This window comes from Lycium barbarum, chromosome 3 (genome assembly GCF_019175385.1).
Source record: "Lycium barbarum isolate Lr01 chromosome 3, ASM1917538v2, whole genome shotgun sequence".
Lineage (NCBI taxonomy): Eukaryota > Viridiplantae > Streptophyta > Magnoliopsida > Solanales > Solanaceae > Lycium > Lycium barbarum.
The window spans coordinates 97,053,767-97,071,282 of record NC_083339.1 but is presented as its reverse complement, the minus strand read 5'-3'; the positions used below and the strand labels follow the sequence as shown (position 1 = coordinate 97,071,282).

Sequence of the window (17,516 nt, the reverse complement as noted above, 5' to 3'; positions counted from 1 at the left end):
TCGCAAAAGAAATACAAACAGTGCGAGGTATCATCTGACTCAAGTACCAACAGTTTTTATTTCATTTCTCCCTTGCAGCATGAACAATATGTCTACTAGCAATACAATGTGTCATCTAAACTTGCTTGCTAAGTTCAGTTGACAACAATCAACAATCACAAACAAATGCAACAATTAAATATTTCCTAATTAGTAGACTTCAACATGCCATTGCTTGTTCTTTTTGAGTTGTGAAAGCTTCTGCTCCCAGCTCTCACCTCTCTCCTCAGCAACCCTCTTAAGGGTATCCTGGATTCCGGGCATCATACCCTTCAACCCACAGAAATAGATGTGGGCCCCTTCATCCAGCAGCTTGAAGATCTCATCACTGTATTCCTCAATTTTATCCTGAACATACATCTTCCCCCCTTTATTGTTCTTTTGTTCTCGGCTAAGAGCACGGTCATATCTGAAATTGCCTGGGTAGTCATTGAGATACTTGGTGAACTCATCGTCGTATAGAAGGCTGTCAGTGTTTGCAACCCCAAGGAAAAGCCAAGCAAGCCCATTAAACTTGACAGTTGGAACTGACTCCATAAACATACGACGAAGGTAGCCTCTGAAGGGAGCCACACCAGTTCCAGTTCCAATCATGATGTGTGTGGCAATTGGATTATCTTCAGGTAAAAGCATTATCTTACCAGAAGGACCTGCGGAAACATCCAAAGAAGGAGAAAACTGAACCTCAGTGTTTCAAACATAACTATGCAACCGACAAAGTATAAGAATCTAAGAGCCACATGAAAAAGATTATTTAGGTGCAAAGCATCACTAGGACTCTTAATTCTCAGCAGGGTATCTTATTTAGAAATTGGAAGCGCGTGGTCAGAGCAAAAGATGACCGTGTAGGAAGATCATTGAGCAAAGTTCTTTATGGGGAAGTTTGTAACTGAAAGGGGTAGTTACGCCAAATCCAAATCTAGAAGGGCCATCCAACAGACTAATGGAAGGCAAATTCACTTGTTAATAATAGCAAGGAAATCACTAGTTGTACAAAATAGGTATTTAAGGATATCTCGTATGATCAGATAGTCAAGGTAAAAGGTTCAAGTGATAGTGCCTGACAAAGCACTGATGCATACTCTTAGGAGAAAAAGTATGCATATCAGCCGGCAATTTGAATTACACAAGGAAAAGGCAAATATCTTCAATCTGATATGTGTCCAACCTAAACGGTCAACTGAACAATATAATTTCTTGTTGACAAGATCATTTTCAACAGTATGATGCCTCAAAGATCATTTCGTTGTCCCTCTTTTGAAATGTTGGAAAACCCTACTCATTGGGCCAAAATGCAAATGATGTGATCAGATGTGACAAATTGAGAATGCAATGCAGGGAAGACAAGTAGCGTTGGCATGTAAAGTCTTCTTTGAATAACATCTGTAAAAGGACTACTTGGATTTCACCTGTGATCTTCACTTTGTCACCAGGCTTCGCGTTGCACAGGAAGTTGCTGCAAACACCATTTTTGGATGGGTCTTCTTTTCCTGTCTCAGGATCGTAGTAAACAGCTCGTCTAACACACAAGCTAGCCGTCTTCCCATCAAAAGAGTCCCCATATCTGGTGGATGCAATTGAATATAGACGAACATTGTGGGGACTCCCTGGTTTCTTAGGGTTTTCACCCTGAAATGAGTTAAGATGTGAGGCTCTGAAAGACTGATGGATGTAGAAATTATACTAAGCATGTAGCAAGGCTTGTTATCAGAACAAGAAAGCTTTTCAATGCAATAAAAATAATAGGAAAAATGGAGCCAGAACTTACAGGAGGAACGACACCATAACTTTGTCCTTCCCAGTAAGGAAGTTTGCCATCATGATCAATGACAATATGACAAGTCTCCCCAGGAGCTTTTGGGCCTACAATCCTTTCAACAGAGACAATTGTCGCTGTGTATGGTTCCTTGGGCTTGTAGATATTCAAGGGTGGTTCTTTTGCATCTTCAAGTGATAAAGGTGAAACTGAAACCTTGGCTTTGCTAGCTTGTTGGACTGACATGCAAACAATATATTGGCTTCTGGATCGTGTCGCTTTTAGATCGATAGATGGCATAGAGATGCATGATTTATCACTGAATGTTAAGCTTGTAGCCTGTAACAATTAAATGCATATCGATTGGGGATCAGAACACATTAACTACCAAATAGTACTCTTTAGTATTGTCAAATCACTATCAAACAGTCAATGAAACAGACAAAACATGTTGCATAGATCAGGAAACACAGATTCAACTAAGTGTGTGGAAATCAACCGATGCACGTAGCTATCAGCCTATCACATATTCCTACTTTATTTTTCTTTCCTCATTTAGTAAGTTATCAGAGTTCCTGACGTCCTTCAACTTGCATGATTTTTGTTCTTTATTCACTTTATGATTTACTTCATCTCTCTATGTTTGTTCCTTTTCTTGTAGTACTTGCTGCCCATGTACTTCTATGGCTCACCTTGGCGCATGTTGCATTCTTCATCAAATAGTTGTTTTACCGATGAAAAAGGAAAATGTGTTCTTGGCACAAAGAGATATGCATTTTAATTAAGCAAGGAGAATCTAAAAAATGGATGGCAGTCAATATAGGATACAATCATGTTGATACATATACAATACACATATTGGCAACAAAAAGACCCATACTTGAAAAACAAATGTGCTTAATTGGAGACATCTAAATGACTCAAGACCACAAAGCAGACGAAAATGTACGAGCTACTTATAAAGAGAGAAAATTATGAGCTACTTATAAAGAATTTTTTTTTAGGATATTTGCCTATTTCTTGGACTGGATCATGGTACAAATTAGAATATGAAAACAAGTAGGCTTTAACACGGAGATCAAAGGAAAAGCATCCTGGATATAGAGAGAAAACAAACTCCTCTCTCCACTTTTTCTCAAATTTTCTTGATTTAACAGCTTAGATACAAGCTAGCCAAAAGTTATGGAATACATGATCTGCCTTTTTTAAGGAATAAGGATAGACAGAAGCTGATATCCACAAAAGAAACAACAACAACAACAACATACCCAGTGAATCCCACAACGTGGGGTCTGGAGAGGGTAGAGTGTACACAGACCTTGCCCCTACCTTAGGTAGGGAGGCTGTTTCCGGAAAACCCTCGGCTCAAGAAAAAGCATAGGAAAGGTCAGATTCGGGCAAACAAATCAAAACAATTATGAAAATGAAAACAATGAAAGTAAATAAGCCATTATAAACCAACAGATACTCGCAGAAATCAAAAGACAAGAAACTATAGAGCAATATAACTACTCGTGAGAAAGGATAAACGCGACCTACTAGCCTTCTACCTTAATATGAGTCCTCCATACCCTCCTATCTAAGGTCATGTCCTCGGTAAGCAGGAAATTCGCCATGTCCTGTTTAATCACCTCTCTCTAATACTTCTTCCGCCTACCTCTACCTCTTCTGAAACCGTCGCTAGCCAGCTTCTCGCACTGGGGCATTTGCATCTCTCTGCATCACATGCCCAAACCACCTCGGCCTCGCTTCCTGCATCTTGTCTTCCACTGAGGCTACTCCAACCTTGTCTCGAATGACTTCATTCCTAATCCTATCGCTCTTAGTGTGCCCACACATCCATTGCAGCATTCTCATTTCCGCCACTTTCATCTTCTGAACATGAGATTTCTTGACTGGCCAACACTCCGCCCCATACAACATAGTTGGTCTAACCACCACTTTGTAGAACTTGCCTTTAAGTTTTGGTGGCACCTTCTTGTCACACAACACTCCGGAGGCAAGCCTTTATTTCATCCACCCTGCACTAATCCGGTGTGTGACGTCATCATCAATCTCCCCATTTCCTTGTATAATAGACTCAAGATACTTGAAACTATCTTTCTTTTGTATGACCTGGGTGCCAAGCTTCACTTCCATGTCAGCCTCATGCACTATATCACTGAACTTGCACTCCAGATACTCTGTCTTGGTCCTACTCAACTTGAACCCTTTAGACTCCAGAGTTTGTCTCCAAACCTGCCCTGCCTGCAGTCTTCCAAGATTCCCCAGGAATCTCATCAGGCCCAATCGCTCTTCCCCTACTCATCCTACAAACAACACCCTTAACTTCCTCAACCTTTATACTCCTACAATATCCAAAATCACGACACCTTTCGGAGTACTCCAAATCTCCCAACACAATATCTTTGTCCCCTTCGTCGTTCAAGAATTTCTGAAAGCATGACTGCCATCTCCGTCTAATGAGAGCGTCCTCCACCAGTATCCTGCCATTCTCGTCCTTGATGCGCTTCACCTGATCCAAGTCACGCGCCCTCCTCTCCCTCGCCTTGGCTAGTCGGTACAACTTCTTATCCCCGTCTTTGTCCTCTAGTTCTGCATACAGGCGTTCAAAAGTTGATGTCTTTGCCGCCGTAACCGCTAACTTTGCTTCCTTCCTTGCCATATTATACAATTCCCTATTTGTTCGCTTCTCCTCATCATCCTTGCTGTCTACCACAAAAGAATAGAGTGAATATGTAGGAATCAAGCTACTCCCTTGGAAATCACCAACGGATATCCGAAACTTGGATCATTATTGAAGTGTGTAACCATCTCATCTAAAAGCTTAAGATTTTAAAGGGAGCACACTTTTACAACACAACAACAACCTAGTGAAATCCCACAACATGGGGTCTGGGGAGGGTAGAGTGTACGCAGACCTTACTCCTACCAAGGTAGGACAAAGAGAGCACACTTTAATTTACTTAATTATATTCTCAACCCCCCTCCCCCTCATGTGCAACCCTGATTTTTTTCATGGACCAAGCACGTGGAAATTCTTTTTGATAATGGGTGGTGGTGAGATTTGATCCTGGGACCTCTACCTGTTTTGGTACCATGTTATGTTTAAATGTGTGACCATCTCATCTAAAAGCTTAAGAGAGCACACTTTTATTTACTTAATTATATTCTCAACAATCATAATATTCTTCATAGACTTAAATACACATCTCCCCCTCCCCCACCCCAATTTGTACGAAATTCCTTTGACACACCCCTACTTCACAGGAAAAGCTTTACACACCAATCATTTTCCAACCATAGCTTTTACACACCTTTTCAGTGTTTGCTCTTTTTTTCCCCACAAGTGTATGTCAAGCACCAATGTTGTCGTGACACATGTCATTAACTCAAAAAATACTTAAAAATTACTGCAAAGAACCCAAGGGAAAAATATTCCTGCGACTGTCACTCTCTCTTCGACGACCTTTTCATCTCCTCTTCTATCCACCTCTCAACTCCCAAGAAGCAAAACCCAAAATACCACAACCCTACTAAATCTACAAACCCATTCCCGATTCTTGTTAACACCATTAGCAACACGAACGGAGTTTTAACACCAATTTCACCCCTCAATAGATACAAAGAGCAGATTTTTCACGCACCATGTGTTGCTCGTCAGATCATATTACTTCACTGCTGCAGCCCTTGCATAACCATAGGCGAACTTAGATTTTCCCACCACAACTGTTGTGGCATACTTCTTCCTCGGAAAAAGAAGCCCTTGTCTTGGACACCTTTTCCAGCTCCATTTCTCTTCCAAGCTTCACAGAATTTAAACAAGGTATACTCTGTCTTTTCTGGCGAAGTATTTGGATTAGTCCTTCACTCCCCTATCTAATAGGTCTAGTTTCTCACTAGATAGTTCAAGCATTTACATTGGCAAAAGCACTTTGATTTTTGACACCATTGAGATAAATTTTGGGATCAAGAGCTGTCTTTTTTTTTCATAAAAAATAAAAAGCAGTTTTGAATCATCTTTTCACACCCTTGAGAGACATTCAAGAAGGTCATGTGGAAGAGTAGACGTGGTTGTTAAGATTGTAAACATTATCCGAAAATTGGGAAACACAACCACCTTCTGAATTTCCCACTAACATCATCTCAAAGTGGTAGGAAATAGTAAACCAATGATATCACATGGAACTGAATGTATTGGAAGGACAATGGAAGATTGGAGAACCTACATAATCACCAACTCCTCTTTTACTCCATGCAGAAACATAACACGACAAAATTTGATGGAAACAGATTTAAGGGGAAAAGGAAAAGGAATCCAATATTTAATCGTGCTATTAGTACTAAACCTAGATAAAAGACAAGGATTATGGTAAATTGACCACCAGTATCGAAATATTCTAACATGATGAATTATCTAAATATTGAAATTGTTGTACATGTCTACCTGAGCACATGCTAAATCACCAACAAGCTATAGTCTTAAATGAGCAAGGAAGTTCATCATATCACTACATGAATGAGAGTGAGTTAAGCGAGGCGTTCTCACACAATATACGGGTGTATAATACTTCTCGGATGTAGTGCTAGGAAGGAAAGGGTTCTCACAATCATTTGGCATGCAGGAGTAGGAAGTTTGCCTTGACAGTCAAATTCAAGTAGATATTTTGAACATCCGATCATTGACTAATAGATCAATAGAATTAATAGATAACTTAAAGAGAGAAGTGATTGATATTGCAAGTCTACAAGAGACTAAGCGGACAAGACTCAAAAGAAAAAAGAACTAGAGATACTGGCAACATGAGTTATATATTGTGGTAATGCAGAATAGATGAAAACAAGAACGGTCAAGACATAGTAGAATTAGGACTGAAGGTTAAAATTGGTGGAGTAGAGAGGATTGATGACAGAATTATCTCATTAAGACCAATGCAGGAAAGGAGACGATCAACACCATTAGTGCCTAACTGCCTATACTTCACAAATAGGATCAAATAAGCAAATTTGAAACCAATATTTTGAAAGATATTGTTACTTTGATCAACAAGGTCCCAAATGATCAACCGGTCCCAAAATGACCAATAGATCTGTATCGGAAAATATGAATAGATATTTGGGCAGATGTAGTGAAGATTTCGACCAATCACATTGGATATGGTTATGGTATCAGAAATGAAGGGGCAAAGACTATTTTAGAGTTCTCCATAACATACAATTTCATTTTAGCTAAGCACCTACTTCTGAAAAAGGGAATCACGCGATACTATTTAGGAAGGGATGTAACCAAAGCTAGGCAGATTCCATTCTTAGCAGAAGAAGTGATTGGGCAACAGATAAGGATGGGAAGGTCATACCATGAGAAGACTTAACCTTCCAACATAGACTACTAGTCCTCAATAAATGAAAGAGTTGAAAAGAGAATAGTTACATGCAACCAAGAATTCAGCGGTTTAAACTAAAAGGCATAAAACCAAAAAGAATATACAGTTATGAGAGAATAGGACTTAGAAGCTATCAAGCTAATGCAGGAAAATCTTGTTCCGCCGATGAATGAAGTGGGAGAAATTTAACTTTTATTTATTACATGTGTAAAACAATTTTAGAAAACTGAAATGACTCAAAATAAATGAAAAAATTAAGAAGTTGGACACGTGGCATCCTTGTAAAGCTTCAAACAAAAAGAATTTGCATTTACTCGCTTCTTTTGTGAGTAGAACATGCGAGTGCCATGTAGCTAAAATGGTGTGTATTAGACATAATTTAGGAAAGGTTTAGCGTGTATAGCCTTTTCCATGAATTTGGGGTGTGTCAAAGGGATTTCATTACAAGTTGTAGGAGGGAAAACTATGCATTAAGCCGCTTTCATAATAATGACTTAGATTCAAGAGGAAAAAGCAAAAGCAAGGCTTAGATACAGAAGGAATTAGTCATGAAATTCTCGATTACCCGTTACAAGATAGAAAAAGGTTAGGGTTCTAGGAGCATGGGAATCAAAAGGAAGCATATCAGTTGTGATTAATTTAGATCTTTAGGAAGATAGAACCATCAATATCTTGTCTTGTGATGTAGACGAGCAGGAAGACACAACAACATTAGTTAAGAGATGACTGAGCAAGCCTGAATATACAAGACACACAAGTTGATGCAAAATATCATTTCATTAAATCTTTCAAAATTTAGCACATTGTTGGAAAGCTAATATTAATCAAGACCGATTTGCATTTTGCATTGCAAGAATGGAGGGGAGAGGAATAAAATAGAAAACAGAAAAGGAAAAAGCACATTGACTGTCACAGCCACCAATTGGACCACTCAACATGTAATTGTCCATCAAATTTCTGATGTAAACAGTTTTTAGACATTGTCAAACTCAAATAACTCAAGCTATGACAACGACTGGATTTGCAGGTAAAAAATACTGAACAATTTTTTCTTTTCTTTCTTAGGGGAAAAACAAATCAACTCCCTTTTTATTTTACTGAGGACATAGATAGACAAACACTTGAGTGCTATTTAGAACTAGTTCAATTTGTCAAAGTACAGTTCCATTAAGTTGATGTGAGAGGAAATGGAAATTAATAGCAATCAGTACAGAATTAGAAGAACCTTAAACGTAGATCTTCGGTAAGAGGAATCCGTTTGGAGAGGAACCGCAACTGACACCTGCACCCATATATACATACAAATAACAACCTTGTTAAAATCCCTCTAAAACCCATGATTAAAAAATCTGACAGGAGGGATCCAGTATTTGAAGTCAAGAAATGGAATTCCAACTTAATAAAAATGGAATATTTTTAAAGAAAATAGACCTGGGAGATAGCTGAATGAGCCATGATGGAATCAAATGAAGCTTGGAAAATGATTTATCTCCTTGTATTTGTGGGTATGGAGAAAAAACACTGAATGAGAAAGATGCAGGTGGGGGGTTTATATATATATATATATATATATATATATATATATATATATATATATATATATATATATATATATATATATATATATATATTTGTGGGCGCGGGGGTGATGGGGGGTTGGTTTCTAGGGAGAAGAAATGGCAGGGCAATAGGGGAGGATTATAGCGACCCTTTGGAGGTGGGCAAAGGACAGATTGATGCCTCTTCAGTCTTCACTCTTTGATTTCAATTTTGAGGGCTTCTGTTTTAACACTTTTTTGGAGTATATTTTTTTTTCAATCTAATTAAATCACTCTGTATTAAGTTTTCTTATAATCATTCGCAGTCATTTGATTAACCATGCTAATAATAATAGAAGATTTATAGTGAGAATTACTTCACTACTATGTATAAGAGGCTAGAAGCATAGAGGTGTCCGTCAACATCCCTACTTGCCTAAAGGGTAGTTTGATAATTTCAGTTAAAATGGAGTAATATAATTGGCCAAGCAGGAATGTTACTGTAGCTTCTTTATAAATTTCTCTGTGTTCTAACAAAATCACCCTTCTACTTATGTCACATTTCATATTCTTTCATTAGCCACATAGCCCACAATTGACCACGTGTTCTCTCCATTCATTGTCTCTCACTGACCACTTATTCATCTTTTCTCTCTCTTTGTTAATTATACACGCAGTGGTTTCAATTAAGCTTAAGAAGCACGTATTTTTTTTTTTTTTTTTATCTTTGCCTTTTTTTTGCAAAAGTTTAAAGCTAACATTTTACATTTAAAATCAAGAAAAAAGACTAAAATAAAATAAAATAATCCACACTTTATTCTTCAAATAAAATAAATATAACTCCACCTGAAATTATCTAAGTTATATAGATTATTCCACCAATAATTCTGAAGGTAGTAATACTTGTCATTCTAACTCTTTATTAGATTTCTTCTTTAGTTAGTATTTGAAAAGTAAAAAACAAAACTAATTAAAATATTATATGTAAATGTGAGTTTTATTATTTCTTACATTCTATAATGCAAATAATATAAGAGAAGAAAGGATTCTGGAAATTTATGATCTAAAATATGTCATAACATATATATAGATATTAGATTTTTTAAGCTTGTGAGATATTTTAAATATGTCACAACATTTCTGTGCCAATAAAAGATTATCATCAGGAATAAACATAAAAATTTAAGTTATATTACTTCTAAATTTGCAAAAGATAATTTTCTCGAAATAGGCTTGAAAAAATAGACTCAAATAAACAGAAACGGAGAACATACTTTACGTTGTAACACAGATTGTTGGGCACATCTAGTATAACAATACATGTGTAACTTTTTTGTATTTAGTTATCTTTATTTTCATATTTGTAACACGTCGCAATGGCATTTCATATATGTCTAAAATACAAATGCTACTTTTTATTTATTTCGCATAATATTTAATACTTCGGGTTAAATATTGCATTAATCGTTTAAGCACTATTTTTCTTATTAGAAATTATCAAATACTTTCTTCATCCATTTTTTATTTGTTCCCTATACTAAAAATAGATGTCCACTTTTACTTGTTCAATTTGAAAACCAAGAGATAATTTATAATTTTATGCATATTCTACTCTTATTAAAACAAAAACAACAACAACAACATGTACGCAAACCTTATCCCTATCTTTGTGGGTAGAGAGAATGTTTCCAATAGACTCTCAGCTCGAAAGAAAAGACAAGGATGTGAAGCATGGTATCAAGAATAAAATGACAACAACATAGCAAGATAAAGCAAATGAGGCAACAGATAGTAGTACACATTGAAGAAAAGAAACTACGTGGTTACTAACTATTATTATTAATAAGAAGACCACTAGACTACCAACTAACCTTCTAGCTCAATCCTCGACCTCCACACCTTTCTATCTAGGGTCATATCCTCAGTAAACTGAAACTGTGTCATGTCCTATCTAATCACCTCCCCAGTTCTTTCAGCCTATCTTTATCTCTCCTAACTCATGTTATAGCCAACCTCTTACACCTTTTTATTGGCTGTAACGACCCATTAGGCCGTTTTGGTTGCTTTCTTGCTTTTGCCCTTGTGAACCCGCCCCTTTGTTTATTTTGGAAATTTGCTAAGTTAAGTAATCTTTAAGTGTTAGGTTGACTTTAGGCATCTTCGGGGGTAATTGCGTCTTTTGGGATTTTCGTTAGCTCCATTAGCTTCGGGACGTCGAATATAGGATTTTTGAGTGTTTGGTTCAGCTCCCGAGGGTCTTGGGGGCGTTTTGGTCATTTGGTTGCAAAGTTGGTTTTGCCCGTTCGGGGTTGACTTGGTCAACGAGACCTCTTTTGGAAATTCCGAGTGCGCGAGTGAGTTCGTAGCGAGTTTTATATGTGTCTGCATATTTGGTTTGTCTCGGGGAGATTCCGGGAGAGTCTCGAGATTTCGGGTGTTGAAAGTCAAAAACCAGATTTTTCCTGGTTTTGGTATACGCGCAGGTACAAGGGGGGATCTGCCCTTGTGGATGCGCTCCAGCGAGAGAAGGACCGCAAGAGCGAGGGTCCAATGTTTTGGTCTTGGTCCGCCCCTGAGAAGACCTTCCCGGAGGTACATGTGTGCAGCCGCGAGCTTGGCTCCGCCGCTACGGAGTGGTGATATTTGTGTGGAGTTCGCAGTGGCGAGGATGTTTCCGCCGGTGCAAGTTCGCTGGTGTGAACCTAAGTGCACAGGTGCGCGAATCGCTGAACAGAATGTGGTTTTTAGTATCTTCTTCCTTTATACTTCCATTCGAAAACCCCTAAGTTTGAGAGCGTTTTTGTAGGAGAATTGAAGGAACTTCAAGGAAGAACCATTGGGTAAGTCTTCTAATTTGGTATTTTGATTATTTCCATGATCTAGGTTCATAACCCATGCTTAGAATGTTTGGATTAGAGAGGAAATGGAAGGGTTTTAGAACCTACCTAAGAATTGGGGTTTTTAGAAATTGAGCATGAATTAGTGATTATTATTGGATGATTTTCAGTTTATGGGTCATATTAAGTATGAGCACCATGATTTTGTGTTCAATTTACTGTTTGGCCCTTTTGGGTTCGGAATCCTAAATTTAGGGCTAAACTTGGGGGTTTTGGATTATGTAGCTACAGGGGTGTTGTTGGATTCGTGTTTTAACGAATAATCTTTATTTGACTAGACTTTGTTCGTTTGGAGACTATTCAGAGCGGCAAGAGGGCGTCGTGATTTGAGAGTCGGCATTCCAGGCACGTTGAGACCTTGAACTCTTTCTTAAATATGTGTGTTGACTAAAATGAACCTAATAAGAGGGAATTGGGGTGAATTAAAGGGGTTCCGATACTTGTGAGGTAACGAGCACTAGTATCAGATACCGGTCATCATGTTATAGGTATTTCAACATTTCAATTGTATAGTTGGTCTAAATGCCATGCTTTGGGCACTAGCTGATAGAATAGTACGGTTATTTGGATCTGTGATTGGGGTCCGATGCCAGTACTTATGTCTCTTATTATTATTAATTTCCTGTCTTATCTGTTTGTGTGCATATCACTCATACATATATCCTCGTTGAAATGAAAATGAAGTAAAATGGTGAAGCCTTTATGGTGTTATGAACATAAGAATGGATTTCATGCTTTTATACTTGTTCTTGACTTGATGCATGCCATATTTATGCTTTTCATGTATCCATGCATACAATTTAAGGATATGATTGTGAGTTTGATGGGATCTTATTCCGGACGAATGATGATGTTTTGGCACGTTTTATTGGTACTTGAGCCCGGTTGGCTAAGAGATATGTTATGATGTGATTGAGGTCGTGATCCGAGAAAATTATCGGAGCAGTGATATATGGTCCTCATGAGCCCCCCATGGGTCACGATTTGTTAATATTCGAATGTGTGTATATTGGGAAGTGGAAACAAAGGCCCTGCATTGCATTTGCATATCATTCATCCATTTTTTATATTGTTGTTGTGATTATTGGTATTGTTTTGCCTTATCTTTAAAATTTATTTGTTATATGGGTTTAGATGTTATTATGATTGTCTTGTATTTGGACTAATCACGGACAAGCGTGGCTATAATGTCGAAGACCAACCCTCGTCTCCGTTCCCGAAAGGATCGGTCAACGATGCATGCTGAGTACTCGTTGTTTATTGTACTCACGCTACACTTGCTGCACCTTTTTTTGTGTGCAGACTCGATCCCTAGCACGAGTGGAGGCTGCGACTACCAGGTTCCCCATTGCGGTGCTTGAGAGGCCAGGGTGAGCTCCTTAGATTCGGGATGGCTACGGATTCTCCTTATCCTTTATTTTCTATCTTCTTCATATCAGACAATTTCCTTATGTATTCAGAGTATTTATACTCTTAGTGGTCCTTGTATTATGGTGACATCGGATTTTGGGGAAGGATTGTAATAACTACTTAAGTATTTCTATTTAAGATTGTTAAGACTTGAAAAGGACTTGTATGCTTATTTCGGCATTTAATGTTTCCGCTTATTTGGGGTTGTTAACGGTTGGTGTTGGCTTAATAATACGGTGGGACTAGTGCCATCACGACTTGGTAAATTGGGTCGTGACAAATTGGTATCAGAGCGCTAGGTTAATCGATCTCACCAATACAAGGACACTGTATATTAGAGTCTCACAGATGGCTACGAAGAGCTCCGTACTTATCTTCGGGAGGCTATAGGACATTCAGGGTGTTGTTGATGCTGCACGGGGTATAAAGACCCTTAGGCGCCAGGAGTTTGGGGATAGGTCTGGGAAGATGCCCCATTCTACGGGCAGTTTTAGAGGTTCCTTTTCTGGACGTCATGATCACCATAGTAGAGGCCATCGTCCTTAGTTTAGTCGACCAGCCCAGACAGCCATCCAACCTTCTCAGGGTGGTACTTCGGGTCGTAGGGGTGGATATAGTCCGGGGCAGAGCTCACAATCGTTGTATTCTCGTCCAGGTGGTCGTGGTGGTTATTTCGATTCTTCTCCTCAGCCAGCAGCCTGTGGTGGATGTTTTGAGTGTGGTCAGGTTGGGCACTAAGCCAGAGATTGCCCCAAAGCTCGATAGGGTGGTTCACTCCCTAGTTCTCAGGTTTCTACTCCGAAGCCAGCTAATCAGCCATAGAGAGATGGTTCCCAGAGTGGTAGAGGGAGTTCTCATTCGGGTAGATCTGGCACTCAGACCGGCCGTGGAGGTAGTCGTTGATGTGCCGCGAAATTACGACACATTTGATGCTTTTTTACTATAAGTTTTACTTGTTTTTAAGCAAGTTTGTGTTGTTTTGATATGTTTTTATGATGTTTCAGGAAACAGGAGACTAGTAGGCAAGAAAGAGGATTTTTCACTAAAGTTGGTGCAAAATGAAGAAGTACGGGTCGTACATCGTTGGAAATTTATAGAATGGCTTGAGTGCAGAAAATGAAGTACGGGATGTACCTTGAAGTATGGCCCGTATATCCAGCCCGTACATCCAACCCGTACTTGGTGTTACACCTCAGAATTTCGAGTTGTTGTGCGGTGAATAGACTAATGCAAGTTAAGGTGTATATGATGCCCCTACAAGTAAAAATGGATACTTAGTGATTCTAATTAAGATTCCAAAGACATTTGAGGCGAGAGAAGAGAGCTCGTTGGAGAAAGTTAAGGTAGAAAGCGCCTTACCCCGTGTACAAACGTACCAGCAAGTATTCCCGGCAATTTACGGGGTTAGAAGCTAAACGAATCAAATCGACGTAATCGGAACGGATTCACGAAATTCTGCAGACATCAGTCACTGTCAACGGGCCGTCGACATGTCGACGAACCGTCACTGTGCACCGTCAATATGTTTCTGCAGTCGGTGATCTGCAGGCGCAAGTCGACGGACCGTCGACCCGCTCGTCGAACCGCCTCTCTGGAATATTCCAGTCCCAGCTGTAAATAGACGGCCCTTGTTCATAATTTTCAGATTTCACCTTCTCTATAGGTCTTGAAGACTCTAGAATATTCTCCATATCTAAGAGAAAGCAAGGATTAATCAGCAACAATCAAGGGAAATTAAGTGTATGGGTGCTCATTAGGGTTAATGGAAGCTAGAAATTCCTTTGGAATTGAAGTTGAGCTTTTCTCCAAGTGGAGTGTGTTCATCTAAACACCATTCCTATGTGATCTAAGGTGAGTTTCACATTTAATTCATGTTACTAAGAATATTGAGTAGTTGAAAGACTTGGATTATGGAAGAAAGTAGAGTATGAAGTTCAAATATGAAAAATAGTGGTATTCTTGAACATTAACTTGACTTGAATTATATTTCTTGACATGTTATGGGTACAATCTTGTGGTGAATAATACAAATGATGTTAAAGGAGTATTATATGAGAATGAACATGGTATTATGTCATGGTTATGGTTATGGGTGACATTAGAAGGGCATTGTAAGAATTGAATTATGTTTAACTTGAAGAAGTTTATTGATTATGATGTCTTGGGTGTTGTTAATGATATTTGGGAGTTGTTGATTAATGGAGAATGTTGTAGGAACAAAGGAAATGCTGCCCAATTTTCGTTAGCCTTTTAGTCGCTTTAGTCTAGATTTAAGTATGTTCTCCATGAGCTAATTTTGTACGGATTCTCTTGAATGTAGAATCGCGAGCTTGGAAGGAGAACTCTTAGTCATTAGGAGCACATAAAGGTAGGTCAAGGCTCATCCCTTTCTTTCAAAGGCATGATTCCTATGTTATGATTCCACATATGTTTCCATCCCTTTCTTACTTCCGAAAGTTAGGCGTTCATGATTCATAAGAAGTTTCTTATGATACCAAAGATGAGATGTTTTCTATGATGATTATGATGACGATGACGATTCATGTTTAAAGGTCCCAAGCTTATTGTCACAACTCGACTAGGGGCCACGACGGGTACCCGGGGCTAACCACCGAGCACCACTCATTCTATTACTTATTATACTCGTTAAGTGTACATTTATTAATATAATACTCAGATCATAGGAAAACCATTTTTCATTTGGAAACATAATTACTTTTATATACATAAGCCTCTCGGCTATCAAAATAATATATATACATACGAGGAGAACCCGTGAGACCATACTACCCACACATACGTATCTACGAGCCTCTACTAAAATGCTAGACATAGGGACGGGATAGGACCCCGTCGTGCCCAAAATACACACACACACATACATATATATATATATATATATATATATATATATATATATATATATATATATATATATATATACACACACAAAAGGATAAACCAAATAGCACCTCCGGAATAATGGAGTGCTCCTGTAAATCGGCTGATAACTTCTACGAGTCTGGATCACCTCCATGTCTACCTATGGGCATGAACACAGCGTCCAAAGAAAATAGACGTTAGTACAAACATTGTACTGAGTATGAGAGGCATAAGTAATAATAATACGTCAATGAGATAAAGGAAGCATCAAATAAGGAGCAATTGTAACTGACTGTCCATTATAAAAGAAATAATGCATGATGGCTTACTTCATAATCATCATCATATCATGTATGCATAAATGTATAAGTTGTCGGTCCATATAGGTACGGTGTGATAATTATTAGCCTGCGTCCAGGCCTCCCGCGTCCGGGGTACCATCTCATGTCGCCCACTAGTGGTGCTGCCCGTGCCATATAGACACGATGTAATCATCTATAAGCCGCCCGCCTTAGCGGTGCTGCCCGATCATATAGGCGCGGTGTAATATCATCAACATGTACTCATCATAATGCATGCATAGAAACTCAAAGACAACTATACTTTATCGAGGTGACATAAGGTCGTGAACCCCCGATTCCATTATGGAGCATTTATAAGTATTCTGCCTCACCTTGAAGGAAATAGTATATAAGGTGAGTTTATACAATATACGACATCATTAACTTTATAGGAACATCATATCATGAACTCTAGAATCTTTAGACTTAAGCTCATCATCATCATTATTGGGCTCGTGATGTATCTCTTATCTCATGTGGCTATTCATGAACATAGACTCTTATCTTTCCGGGATGTAAAAGATTCATAGAGAAGAAGGAAAAATCATGCCATAGGATTCATGCCTTAGAAAGAAAGGACTAGCCTCACATTCCTTTTTCGTTTAACTAATCTATCACTTGCTTGTTCTCCTTCAATGCCCACGTTTTTACCTTCAAAAGAATTCGCATTAACATTAGCTAATCGATTACTTAAACGTGCTTACTAAAGCTAAAGAAAATTGGGCAGCATTTCCTTTGTTTATACGAATTTTCCCTTATTCCATATCAACTCCCAAACATCGATAACAACATTCACAATATAATAGGCAACAATCATCATTCATCTTCATTATCCGCATTTCACAATTTCACTTCAATTTCTCCATAATTGTGGTTATAGTTCACTATCGCGTTTTCTCACATATAATACTTACCCCATGTTCTAAATGTCATTTATAGCGTACTTATTATCCCAACATATCAATATTCATAATTCACCCCAAACTACTACTCAACAATGGCATTATTCCCACATTCATGACCCATTTTCTATGTCCTTCTACAATCCAAGTGTTTTAACTTCCCAACACCTTAAACAACATGGAATGATCATAAAACTCACCTTAGATAATGGAAGATTAAGCCTTGAGTGGGAATTCTCTTCTTGCACAAAAACCCTAGTCCACCTCCCTTGGGATTTCTTGGCTTAGATGAACTTTGATATGTTTTATACACTTGATTTTGTTGGTTTGATGAAGTTGATCATAGATTTCTCTTGGTTTCTTGTG

The 17,516-nt window shown here is 38.4% G+C and overlaps 1 protein-coding gene across 1 annotated transcript; it reads right to left on the bottom strand.

The window, feature by feature from the left end:
* Positions 1–35: 35 nt before the first annotated feature.
* LOC132631649 (ferredoxin--NADP reductase, root-type isozyme, chloroplastic) lies at positions 36–8,750 on the bottom strand. The gene is made up of 5 exons (XM_060347307.1): positions 8,611–8,750; positions 8,405–8,461; positions 1,808–2,134; positions 1,449–1,668; positions 36–689 (listed from the first exon to the last, which is right to left on the bottom strand). The coding sequence occupies exons 1-5, from the start codon at positions 8,632–8,634 to the stop codon at positions 190–192; spliced, it is 1,128 nt and encodes a 375-aa protein (XP_060203290.1). The 5' UTR covers positions 8,635–8,750; the 3' UTR covers positions 36–189.
* Between the last annotated feature and the right edge of the window lie 8,766 nt (positions 8,751–17,516).

Bases quoted from the DNA above. Each gene is read 5' to 3' on its own strand.
- LOC132631649 (XM_060347307.1), bottom strand. From the start codon at position 8,634: ATGGCTCATTCAGCTATCTCCCAG. The intron at 8,462-8,610 runs GTCTATTTTCTT...ATATGGGTGCAG, and splicing joins CTCATTCAGCTATCTCCCAG to GTGTCAGTTGCGGTTCCTCT. The intron at 2,135-8,404 runs GTTCTTCTAATT...TAATTGTTACAG, and splicing joins ACCGAAGATCTACGTTTAAG to GCTACAAGCTTAACATTCAG.